The sequence below is a fragment of the Paroedura picta genome, chromosome 13, assembly GCF_049243985.1.
Source record: "Paroedura picta isolate Pp20150507F chromosome 13, Ppicta_v3.0, whole genome shotgun sequence".
NCBI classification, from domain to species: domain Eukaryota; kingdom Metazoa; phylum Chordata; class Lepidosauria; order Squamata; family Gekkonidae; genus Paroedura; species Paroedura picta.
In genome coordinates, this window is record NC_135381.1 from 48,868,969 (window position 1) to 48,882,329 (window position 13,361).

At 50.2% G+C, this 13,361-nt stretch overlaps 1 protein-coding gene across 1 annotated transcript in view; it reads left to right on the forward strand.

Annotated features, from left to right (window-relative positions):
• The first annotated feature begins 6,261 nt into the window (after positions 1-6,261).
• NALF2 (NALCN channel auxiliary factor 2) overlaps positions 6,262-13,361 on the forward strand; it is a 76,181-nt gene continuing 69,081 nt past the window's right edge. Inside the window, exon 1 of the mRNA XM_077307544.1 lies at positions 6,262-6,825. Within this exon, the coding sequence (XP_077163659.1) occupies positions 6,262-6,825 (564 nt within the window). The remainder of the gene's footprint in view (positions 6,826-13,361) is intronic.

Sequence of the window (13,361 nt, forward strand, 5' to 3'; positions counted from 1 at the left end):
CTGTGCAGTTCTATCATATTATTATTGTTGTTATCATGTTGGGGTTATTGTTGCTGTACTGTTATTGCTGTTGTCACATGTGTTACCTCATGTTATCTGTACCTGTTTCCTGTTCCCTGTAAACTGCCCTGAGCCTTCGGGGAGGGCGGTATATAAATATAAATATAAATATAAATATAAATATAAATATAAATATAAATATAAATATAAATATAAATATAAATATAAATATAAATATAAATCAGCAGGCGAAGGGACCAATTTCGAGCCATGCGCAGCACTGTTCACAATGGGTCCCTTGCCGCCGGACTGATGAATCAGGAGGCGCTTTGCCCCCCAGCCCAGCTAGTCAGCAGCGGCCGCCGGCGGAAGCTTGAGGACCGCCGGCAGTGACGCCGCACGCCACCACGGAACGCCAGCCGCCCAGCTCCAGCGGCGCCACCCACAGCCGCTCCCGCCTGCCGCACAAGCACCGGCCGCGCCAGAATAAATGTATTCAAAGAAGTATTCATATTGTTAAATAATATGTCAGTCTGAGTACAATCAATGGGTATGAAGTAATTAATTTAAAACATCTGAGTTGTGGCAAATTCAGGAAGACACAGACTCAAGTGGGGGGTGGGTGGCATAGAACACCTGTTCAGGAAACACAGGTTTTTGCCTTGTGGGATGGGGAATTCAGAAGAGCACATAGTGAAGGAAGGAGTTTTAAATAGTCAAAATAATTCAATTTTTTTAAAGGATGCAATTTTTGCTATGATCCTAAGCATGTCTGCCAGTAAGTTCACTGGTGCTTAATGATCTGTGCTTTTGCTGAGCCATGGAACCTGTCACTTTCGTATTGCTGCCATCCCTATAATCCCCTTTGATCTTAGAGTTAACTACCCTTCTTAGGGTCTTAGGCGTGATTGTAATGGGCCTGTTTGTCTTACCTGCCTTCCCCCTCTGGCTGGGCTGTGCCTGGGAAAAGTTATCTCCTCGGAAACCTTGAATAGTCTTCACACCCAAGCCATTTGGTTCTGGATAAGGAGGTATCTGAGTTAGAATCCCCAGTCTTAGCAAGGACCCCATGATGATGTACTCATTATCCCTTCAATACCCCTTCTTTTCTCAAATGAAAAGTAATCAGAGACTTCAATATTTACTGCCAAGTTAGTGGGGGTGGGGTTGTTGGACTGGGCTCAAAATTTGTTCTGCTCTGCTTCTTCTTCAGTGCAACAGATAATGCTCCTACACACATGAACATATGACATGATGCTGGTTGTAGGTTTTGCAGAGCAGGAGACAAAAATGGGTTTTCTTTTTAGTTAGGATACACAGAAATCACTTGGTAGTAATTTGTATTAATTTTTAACTGTGGAGATAAACTGCAAATGTTACATGAGATGTAAAGTCAATGGAAGGTCAAACTGAATAATTTTGCTTTGTGTTGCATTCTTTTATGAACAGTGGCTTGTGGGTCCATTTGTCAGGTACTTGTCTTTAGCTAGTAGAAAACTGTTTGGGTTTGCATGGGAGGGGGGGTCAACCAATTTTCCCTTTCCTTTGTATTCAGTCTGTGAAACATTTTTTTTTTAATGCAGAAATCTGGCTTGCACATTTGGTTATTTGAAAACAATTCAATTTCTATATTTTCTTCTTGGAAAATGGTTGGGTTCATAACTATAAGTGGATACCAACAATTACTCAATGTCAAGTGCAGAATAGCAGGAGAATAATAAAAGCATGCCAGTTCTGTAAAGACACATAATGATCTGTTTTCAACTTAGTCTGAAGAAGAGTGCTTGCACTCGAAAGCTCACAGCTTGAATACATCTTTGTTGGTCTTAAAGGTGCCTGACTGGACTCTGATTTTATTGTTTTCCACTTTGTTCTACTGCCCCCTCAACAAAAAACTTGCCCCTCTAACAAAAAAATTCTAGCTATGGGCCTGTGTAAAGACATGAACATTTGTTTCATCAAGTTGGCTGTAAACAGGGCCCCATGGTCTGTTAACACATTCCAAAGTGTTTGTGATTTTTAGAACTGACTTTGTAGCAAGGCTATCATTTTTTGATACATTGCACTGATAATATCAGGCAACATATTCATATTTCTTTTAACATTTTTAGTTTCTTGGTTCAATGGGGGGGGATCTCTCCTCTTTTTTCCTGTGGTGTCTGTTTTCTGTACGTGCTTGGGAGTAGACAGTGCACTTTTGGCATATAAAATGCAACTAACATCTATTCCAGTTTCCATGCCAGCCAGGTTGTTGTTGTCAACCATTCAGTCAACTCTGGGTGATTCCCAACCCCACACTGCCTCCCTCAGCCATGCAGAGTTCCAGCTGGTGTTCATCTTGATCACATCCAACTACTGTACTCTTGTTGGCCTGGTTTGCTGTTTCCACTGACCAACCCTAGCATCCAACTCCATTGAGTTGGATCGTATGATATGGCCAGAGTGAGCCGGAGTTTTGTGATTTTGCCTACCAGGGATAGATCAGATCAGACTTTATGAGCTGTAATATTTCCTTGCCTGTGATTTTTGCTGTTCATGGAACCCAAAGAAGCCTTCTCCAACACCAGAGTTCAAACAAATCGATTCATCTCTTTTCTGATTTTCTCATCGTGCAACTTTCACAGCCATAAGTGGCTGTTGGAAATATGAATGATCTAACTAATCTACACTTGGTAGTCAGGCTTATATCCTTGCTTTTCCATGTTTGGTTCAAGCTCATTACTGAGCAACCCAGAACAATTCAGCAGTTTTTTTCCATAGTGAAATCGCCACTCACATCAATTTATGATCCAAGAAAAATGATTTCTTGAATGTTCAATCTCTCTCAGAATGATCTCAGGCATTTCTACCATCATCCCTCCCCCCCCCCCCAGCATCACTTGCGCCTCCCACCCTCACAACCTTATTTTTTTTAGAAACAAAACTAACATGTCTGATAGCATTGCAACGTGACTCCAAAATAACAAAATAGAAACAAAAACAAAACCCCATCCAATGCCACGTTTGGTCAGCCCCTGTCCTTTTGTCTATTTTTTCTTGGTTTCACTGAAATCAGGGACAGTCTGCCTGTGTGTGTGTGTGAGGGGGGGGAGATGGTGTGATACAGCCCATGTTTTTTATCCCATTGTTTGTGTTGTAACGGTTTTGTGTTACAATGCACTTGTGGCAATTTTTTTAAAGTATTTTGTTTTTGGAAGGAGGGGCGCTGGAAGGTGATTGGGGAGTTTTTGCCATTTGACAATGATTGTTAAGTAAAAGAAACAGTGAGAAATTGTTACTTCCTGCCCTTCAGCTATTCCGGGTGTACACAAATCCTGGGGGCAAAGCGGGGCAAAGGTTCCCCAAGCATCCATGGGGAAAATCGGCGCAACTATTCCTGGACCACAAACGAGGGAGCAACATGACACAATGCCTCCCGGCCGTGAAAAAGATTAGGCGGAAAGGGCACCCAAGTCCACCCATGCCCAGGGAAACATCTCCCTCCCACTGAGCTGGTGGGACAGAGAGCAAGGCAGTCAAGGACAGGAAGGACCACAGCCAAAGCAAACAGAACGTGCTCCTTGAGAGCCAGTTTGGTGTAGTGGTTGGGAGTGCGGACTTCTAATCTGGCATGCCGGGTTCGATTTTGCGCTCCCCCACATGCAACCAGCTGGATGACCTTGGGCTCATCACGGCACTGTTAAAACTGTTCTGACCGAGCAGGAATATCAGGGCTCTCTCAGCCTCACCCACCCCACAGGGTGTCTGTTGTGGGGAGAGGAATGGGAAGGCGACTGTAAGCCACTTTGAGCCTCCTTCGGGTAGGGAAAAGCGGCATATAAGAACCAACTCTTCTTCTTCTTCTTCTTCTTCTTCTTCTTCTTCTTCTTCTTCTTCTTCTTCTTCTTCTTCTTCTTCTTCTTCTTCTTCTTCTTCTTCTTCTTCTTCTTCTTCTTGTTCTGGTGCTGCCCCCATCCAACTCCCTCCCTGGGCAGGGGACAGCCTAGTACTGCTCCTTCCCTTAAACCCACTAATCAGAAGAGCAAGTTTTCTGAGACAAAGAAGGACCTCAGCAGGACAAGTCCTCCTTTGACCCCAAATCCTTCTAGCTCAAGAAGTCATTTCCCAAATGTTAAAGTAACAGAAACTGTACATGTTTTGCTCCCTGCTGGGTGATTAGCTACATACAACCAACCCAAACCAGATTCAGGGCTGCTGGTTGCAGCAAAGGTCACAGAAAAATTACTTTTAAGAGTTTGCAAGAAGTAAATTTCTGGTAACAAAATGATTGAGAGGCTTTACTCTCAATCTTACGGATAGGAAGCTGAAATTTTCAGTTCCACAACTGAGTTACTGAGGGATTTTGCTTCCATCACTGTCTTGAAATGCTAGGTATCCTTTCTTCCCTCACACTGAGATAGAGGTTGCTGTTGCAGCACAAATCTGTTGTGAGATGGAGCCCTTTTTCTGCAGATGGCCAGAACAACGAATCTTGACTTGGTACCAAGATTGATTTAATGGGTCAGCAGAGCAAACCAATTCAGTACGTTGCTAAGACAGGCATACAAAGAAGGCAAAACTAAGCGTATATCAGTTCCCCGCACCCGTCATCTCAAGAACTACATCCCAAAGTGATGACATGATATATGGCAGAAACCAACAGGCACTTCTGACAGGAGAGGGCTGACCCCTTCTCATTGGCAGGGGGAGGGGCTAAATGTCTGCAGTGAGATGGAGAAGCATAAAAAACGACCCAACCCATGGCTTAGCTCAGCACCGTGCCCCCCACCCTTTGGCACTCAACAAGCCTTTCAGAAAGGAGATGGGGTCAGTGCAAGGCACGGATGGTTATCGGCTGCCTTCCTTCCAATGAAAGGGATTTCGGATTCAGAGCTGGTGTGATTCCATGTCCCCTTCAGGCCGTCCTTCTGCTTAGGAGGTGCAAGGAGATGAGTACGCCCTGTGGCTCTGCTTCCTGGAGAAGCCATCTGGGGCTCGGTTTGGCCTCCTTGGGGAGCCTTTCTGGGGTGCCAGTCACCCCCCACCCCCCACCCCCCGCTCTTGACATTTCAAATGTGCCTGAGGGCTGAACTCTGTCGGGGAACTCTGGACCTAAACTCATTCTGCCCAAAGGTCTGGTTCCAAAGGAGGGGAAGACTTCAAAGAGACGGAAGCCAAAAAGTTTCTTGACTTGGAAGGGTCCTTGTTTGGTCAGGGCTGCTTCCTCCCCCCCCCCCCCCCCAGGAAAGGAGAAAGGTGGCCAGTTGGTATCTAGCCATGGGTCCTCAAGGGACTGGCGCCTCGGTCACTCTCTCTGGCCCGCCAGGCCCGAGTCCCGGGAGGTCCAGGCAAGAGGCAGGCCGAAGGGGCTGCCCCCCCCCCTCTCTCTCTCTCTCGCTCTCAGGCCGCCTGCGATGCTCGCGTTCCCTCGGCCGCTCCCGCCGGAGCTGTCCTTCAGCACCAGGCGCCCGCCGGACGGGGGGCGCGCTGGGCGGCCAGGCCTTGAGGCGCGGCGGGGCGGGGCGGGGCGGAGGAGCTCGCAGGCGCCGCCCCTCGCCCACCGCCCCCATCTTCCCGGCCGCTCGAGGGGCTCTGTGCGCGGCGCCGCGGAAGATGGCGGCGGCGGCGGCGGCGGCGTGAAGGCGGCGGGCCCAGCCCGGCAGCGGCATGGCCACGGGCACCCGGCGCGCCGGCAGCGGCAGCGGCGGCGGCAGCGGCACGAGCGCGCCGGAGGGGCCGTGCGCGAGGCGCCGCAGGGGAGGCCAGTGAGCCGCGGGAGCCGCTCCAGCGCAGCAGCGTGCCCGGCCGGCCCAGCGGGGCAGCGATGCGGCGGGCCAAGCGGTGACGGGCGGGCCGGCGGGCGGGCGGCGGAGTGGCGGACGAGGCCCCGGGCGGGCGGGCCATGCGCAGCGGACCGGCGGCGGCGGCGGCGGCGGCGGCGGCGGGGGGGCACCATGCCCGGGCCGTGGGCAGGCCGTAGCGTCCGCGCGGCGGGAGGCTGGGGGCGCCGTGGCGGCGGGGGCCGGGCCGCTGGGCCCGCGATGGCGCTGCTGCCGCTGCTGCCGTTGCTGCCGCTGCTGCTGCTGCCGCCGCCGCCGTCGTCGCCGCCGCCGCCGCCGCCGGCGGCGCGGTCGGGCCGGGGGGGCGCGGGCCCAGGAGCCAGGTGACCCTGCCGGGGAGGGGGCGCGGCCAGGGGCCGCCCCCCGCCGCGCGCGCCCGGCCCCCTCCGCGCCGCCGCCGCCGCCGCCGCCCCCCCGCAAAACTATGAGCGGCGGGGCGCGGATGCCGGCCGGAGCAGACGCCGCTGCCACCGCCGCCGCCGCCCGCCGCCGCCCCGCGCCCCGCCCGCCCCGCCCCGCGCCCCGCGCCCCGCGCCGCCGCCTCTCGCCGGCCGCGCTGCTCCTGCTGTCCGCGCTGCTCGCCGGCCCGCGCTGGCTGGGCGCCGCCGCCGCCGAGCTCGGAGCCCAGCCGCGCGGCCTGGCCATGCCGGCGGCGGGGCCCGAGCGCGACGCGCCCTGCCCGGCGAGCGCGGCCGAAGCCCCGGCCTCGGCGGCCGGCGCCTCGGGGCAGGCGCGGCGCTGGGCCAACGTGAGCCTGGCCTTCTGCGACCGCTACACCTTCTGGGACCTGCTGCTCGGCATGGCCGGCCCCGAGAGCCTCGACTGCCGCCCGGACAGCCTGCTGGGCGAGCGGCGCGCCGCCGGCGAGGCCTGCCGCAGCTGCCTGGAGGCCTACCAGCGCCTGGACCAACACGCTCAGGAAAAATACGAGGAGTTCGAGCGCCTGCTCGACAAGTACCTGCAAGCCGACGACTACTCCGTGCGCTCCTGCCTGCGGGACTGCAAGGTGAGCGAGCGCCGCCGCCCCCTCGGCCCACTGGCGCCCGGGCCCGCAGGAACGGCGGTGGCGCAGTCGGAGGGGAAGCGCCGCGCCGGAAAGGAAGCCGCCCAGGCAGGCAGGCAGGCAGGCAGGCAGGCCATCTACTCGGCCTTGGCGGGGCTCTTTCATCCCCTCCACACACACACACACACACACCAGGACCTGGGCTTGTTTTTTAAAAGGAGGCTAGTAACCCACTGCAGGCCAAGGCTCCTAGAGGCAAGGGCAGGCGGCGGGGGGGGGGTCTCTGCGCCCCACCCCTCCAGCCAGCCAGCCAGCCAGCCAGCCAGCCAGCCTGTCCAGTGCCCGGCCTGCCTCTGTTCTTGAAGACAGCTTAGGTGCCCATGTCCTGACCCTACTTGCGCAAGGGCAGTAGATCAATTCTATTCTACTTCACAGCTTCACACAAAAACTCCTGCAGACTCTAGTATGAGATGCTGAGAATACTCTGTTAAAAATCTGTGAGGACAGGTAAGGGAAATGCATGGATGCCTAACTGGATAAGACCCTTGAACGGGCCTTCCGTTCAGATCAGGGCAGGTGTGCGATGAACCTTCTAGCCCTGGGCCATTTCACCAACAGACCCAAGTCCTTCTCATGGCAGTATGGTTGCTGACAGGCATTGTTGTTACATATCATGAGCTGGAGAGGCCTCAAATTCAGGGAAGTCCCAAGGAGGTGGAGAGTCCTCTGCCAGGGCTGGTCTAAGCATCTCACCCTGTCCTCAGCTGGAGGTCATGAGGTCAGTTATCACACCAGGACCACATGACCCTGGCAGTTGCCATGAGAACTTTCTCTAAGAGGTGCCCACTTATATTATGGCTCCAGTCACAGATGTTGCTGCTGTATGTACTAGGAGAAGATGTGGGCACTCCGCTGTCAGTTGTGAACATGGCTTTTGGGATTTCTTATGGGTCAACATAGCTGTCTGCATATTTTTCCCTACATCTAAGTCAGAATATAGTATCTTAGAACTCTGAGAAAAGTGGTTTTGCAACTTTGAGAAGACTTTCCAAGTTGTCTCAGTATAAGTCAGAGCTGGGGGAAATCCATGTGTCTGGTATTCACCATTACATTACATTGTTTCCCATGACAGCCCTTTGTTGGTCAGAGGGTACCCAGTGCTTTTCTGGTCATGGGAGAAGGGCCCCCATAGAACTGGGGAAAAATCTTGTGCAAGTCTTTTGATGCATGTGTGTGGATTATACTTTGGGAGTGGATTATATTATTGGAGGTTGGAGGTACTGCCCCATTTCAAAAAGTATTTTATTCCATGGAGTTATGAGATGGGAATATATATATATATATATATATATATTATGTTATTTGTTTACTAACATTTACTAATATGCTTGCCATATTACTAAGCCTACCCTTACTCTTCAGCAGCAATTACAAAGAGACTTATGGCATCTTAAAGACTATCACACATAATAGTTTTTTGTAAGGTAGAAACTGATTTATCAAATGCATGAAGCATTGCATTCAGAAAGCACACACATATGCAAGCTACAAACAAGAGAGTTACTTGCAAAGGGCCAAGGCCCAGCATCCCAGAACAAGAGGCTGCAGAACACAACAATACAGGATGAAGTCAAATGAAAACAGTGTGTAAAGTGGTAAGACCCCACTGGAATTATTCTTGAGGAGGCATCTTTTGCTCTTAGTTGGAGGACTGTTTTTTTAATATCACTTTAATCTGGGTGGAATATATTGAAGTTTTTATATTAGCATTTTTTTTCATAGAACCATAGAGTTGGAAGAGGCTACACAGACCTTCTAGTCCCAGCCCCTACTCAATGCAGGATCAGCCCAAAGCATCCAGGGTAAGTAGCTGTCCTGCAGCTACTTAAAGACTACCACTGAAAGGGCACTTCCCACCTCCTTAGGTGGGCAATTCCTCTGCTGGACTGTGAACTCCCCCACCCACCCGATAGACAGCCGATATCGTTCTCCACATATCGGGGGGGGGGGAATCATAGAGTAGTTCAGCAGTGGAATTGGCTGCTTAAGGAGGTGGTGAGCTCCCCTTCAGTGGCAGTTCTTCAGCAGTGGCCTGTCAGACACTTATCATGGATGCTTTAGGATGATCCTGCATTGAGCAGGGGATTAGACTAGATGGCCTGCATGGCCCTTCCAACTCTATGATTCTATTATCCTTTAGCAAACCTTCCAGTCCTTGGTCTTCTAAGACAGCCGGTCCGGAAGCCGGTATTGGTCCGTAGATCAGTTGGTATTGGGCCGCAGCTCCTCTTCATCCTCCTCCCCAGCTGCTGCCTCAGGAAATGCCTTGCCACTTGGCCTCTGGCTCACCTTTGGTGCTCTCCAGCGGCCACCATGGATGGAGCTCCCCCTTGGCATGGCATTGCACAGCTGCTGCTGGCAGCGCCCCCCAGTCAGCAGCAGGAAGTCAGGGGCACGGCGGGAAAGCAAGTGGAGCAGGGGCTCAGGCGGCGTCGGCAACGTCCCTGGGCAAAAGTCTAACCCCCCCCCCCCATGCCTCAGTTTAATTGCCAAGCATTGACAGGTCCCCGGTGATAAAGAGGTTGGGGACCACTGTTCTAAGGGACCCACTGCCTCCCTGGTTGTTTTCCTGCTGCTAATATACTTGCAGAAATGTTTATGGTTTTGAAGTATTTTTCTGGTATAAAATTTCATTTCATTTAACTGTTAAGTTAGACAGATAAAGTATTAGCAGGCAGGAAGGGATGAGTCCATTTTTGGCAGGATAATGCCAATCACCACTTTGGGGTCAGGAAAGGATTTCCCCCCAGGCCAGAATGGCCAGGGATCCTGGAGGTTTTTGCTTCTCTCTGGGCACAGAGCAGGGGTTGCTGGGGCATGTGGGCAAGGTCGTTGTGAATTGTCTTCACTGTGCAGAAGTCAGACTAGATGACCCTTGAATTATCGTCCCGTTCCGTGTTTGTCTGCTTCTGTGGTTCTAAACAAATTATGATTAGGGTGGTTGTTTGAATATTCTTCACTCCACTAACTATGGTTAGCTAAGGTTCACAGGACCCATATCCCTGGATCTGAAGATGATTTAAGTAGGTCTACTTGGAAGTCAGTTTCCTCTTATTCACTGGGATAATTCCCAAAAAAGTGCTTTAGCTACTGCAGCCTAACTGTATTTTCATGTGCTATCCGAATGCTGACCTCCTGACTGAATTTTGGTTTAATCCTAGCACCTTAAGCATAAACCACATTACAGGCTGAGAAGAAAATGGTCTATGCCACCCTGTGACAGATCCCTCTCTACCCCCTTCCCCACTCTGAGGTAAATTTTCCCTCCAAAATGAGGCTCCCTGGCCCACCCCATCAGTGCGTGGTTTTATATGGCTTTATTATTCCGCTTCAGGGAAAGGGCATAGGTGCCTTTTATTATAACCCTTCAGCCAGACTTGCACTGAGATTTCTTCAAACAAAAAAATTAAAGATTTTATTCACAAAGAGGGAAGGGTGGCTGGAACCAAGCTCTTTATTTCTTTACAGTACAGGCTTTTCTTATGGGTGTTTTCTTTTTAAATGAGAGCTTTCTTTCAATGTGTTTATCCCAAAGCATTTATTTTTCTTTGAACTTTGTCTTCTATCTAGAGTTCTCCTGAACTGTCCTTCTGGGACCCTGAGCTGGTTGCTACCAGCCTCTCCCTTCTGAAGGCTGAAGGACTCCGTCGCCCTCCCCCCCCCTCTCTTCCTCAGAAGGATTTCCCCCCTCCAGTTTGGCTTCATTTGGGATTCTACCCAGATGCCCTTTGCCAAAGCAAATGAGCCCTGTCAATCAACCCAGCCATTCTCTCTCAGTGGAGTTTTCAGCAAGGATCTCCCTCTGACCTGACTCAGACTGAATTAAATTCCCTCCAGCCCACAGCCAGTGTAAAGGTAAAGGTCTCCCCTGTGCAAGCACCGGGTCATGTCTGACCCTTGGGGTGACGCCCCCCAGCGTTTTCATGGCAGACTCAATACGGGGTGGTTTGCCAGTGCCTTCCCCAGTCATGACCGTTTACCCCCCAGCAAGCAAGCTGGGTCCTCATTTTACCGACACACACACACACACACACACACACACACATTGTTCTAACATGATAGTAGAGCTGCCTTGATATAGTGGTTAAGAGCAGCAGCCTCTAATCTGCAGAGCTGGGTTTGCTTGCCCACTACTTTATATACAACCAGCTGGGTAACGTTGGGCTAGTCACAGTCCTATTAGAGCTGTTCTCACAGATCACAGCAGTTCATTTAGAGCTCACTCAGCCCCAACCACCTCAGAAGGTGTCTGTTGTTAGTAGAGGAAGGGAAAGTGGCTTGTAGACTGCTTTGGGATGTCTTTGGGTACTGAAAAGCAGAATATTAAAAAAAAACAGCTTTTCTCTTCACACTCTCTCTCTCTCTCTCTGGGCCTGCTTGATTGCTTAAAGCTGTTCCTTGGGATAAGATTGGCCAGGGAAGCCTATTGTAACAAGAAAAGATTTTTCAGTTATGTGAGGAGCAAACGTAAAGTAAAGGAGGCAATAGGCCCAACTGTTGGGTGCAGATGGACAAACTCTAACGGAGGATGCAGAGAAAGCAGAAAGGCCTAGTGCCTATTTTAAATCTGTTTAGGCACATCTAGAGATGGCTGTAGCCAAAGGATAGTGTCTGGGTGGCAGGTTAACATGGATAGAGAGGTTGTCGAGAGGCATTTAGCTGCACTGGATGAGTTCAAAACCCCTGGTCCAGATGAAATGCACCCGAGAGTACTCAAAGAACTTTCCAGAGAACTTGCACAGCCCTTGTCCATCATCTTCGGAACTTCTTTAAGGACTGGAGATGTCCCAGAGGACTGGAAGAGAGCAAATGTTATTCCGATCTTCAAAAAAGGGAGGAAGGATGACCCAGGAAACTACAGACCAGTGAGTCTGACCTCTGTTGTGGGGAAGATAATGGAACAGATATTAAAGGGAGTGATCTGCAAACATCTGGAGGACAATTTGGTGATCCAAAGAAGTCAGCATGGATTTGTCTCCAACAGGTCCTGCCAGACCAACCTGGTTTCCTTTTTTGACCAAGTAACAGGTTTGCTGGATCGGGGAAATTCGGTTGATGTCATTTACTTGGATTTTAGTTAAGCTTTTGACAAGGTTCCCCATGATGTTCTGATGGATAAGTTGAAGGACTGCAATCTGGATTTTCAGATAGTTAAGTGGATAGGGAATTGGTTAGAGAACCGCACTCAAAGAGTTGTTGTCAATGGTGTTTCATCAGACTGGAGAGAGGTGAGTAGCGGGGTACCTCAGGGCTCGGTGCTCGGCCTGGTACTTTTTAACATATTTATTAATGATCTAGATGAGGGGGTGGAGGGATTACTCATTAAGTTTGCAGATGACACCAAATTGGGAGGACTGGCAAATACTCCGGAAGATAGAGACAGAGTTCAACGAGATCTGAACACAATGGAAAAATGGGCAAATGAGAACAAGATGCAATTTAATAAAGATAAGTGTAAAGTTTTGCATCTGGGTCAGAAAAATGAAAAGCATGCCTACTGGATGGGGGATACGCTTCTAGGTAACACTTTGTGTGAACGAGACCTTGGGGTACTTGTGGATTGTAAACTAAACATGAGCAGGCAGTGTCATGCAGCGGTAAAAAAGGCGAATGCCATTTTGGGCTGTATCAACAGGGGCATCACATCAAAATCACAAGATGTCATAGTCCCATTGTATACAGCACTGGTCAGACCACACCTGGAGTACTGTGTGCAGTTCTGGAGGCCTCACTTCAAGAAGGACGTAGATAAAATTGAAAGGGTACAGAGGAGAGCGACGATGATGATCTGGGTCCAAGGGACCAAGCCCTATGAAGGGATTTGGGAATGTTCAGCCTGGAGAAAAGGAGGTTGAGAGGGGACATGATAGCCCTCTTTAAGTATTTGAAAGGTTGTAACTTGGAGGAGGGCAGGAGGCTGTTTCTGTTGGCTGCAGAGGAGAGGACACACAGTAATGGGTTTAAACTTCAAGTACAATGATATAGGCTAGATATCAGGAAAAAACTTTTCACAGTCAGAGTAGTTCAGCAGTGGAATAGGCTGCCTAAGGAGGTGGTGAGCTCCCCCTCACTGGCAGTCTTTAAGCAAAGGTTGGATACACACTTTTCTTGGATGCTTTAGGATGCTTTGCGCTGATCCTGCATAGAGCTGGGGGTTGGACTAGATGGCCTGTATGGCCCCTTCCAACTCTATGATTCTATGATGCAGAGTAATGAACTCTTCATTCCAGCTTCATGGGGGAAGAGCAGACTAAGATCTACCTATGATCATTACAAAGGGGTAGGTGTATTAGTTAGTCTGTTGTAGTAAAATAAATTGGAAGTCCAGTAAAGGCACCTGAAAGACTAACAACATTTATTTCAATGAGATATTGCATTTAGAGGAATACAACATTAGTCTTTTAGTTGCCTTTACTGGACTTTTGCATTATTTTCATAGGCATCTGAAATCATCTGCTTTTAAAAATACTGTTGTTACT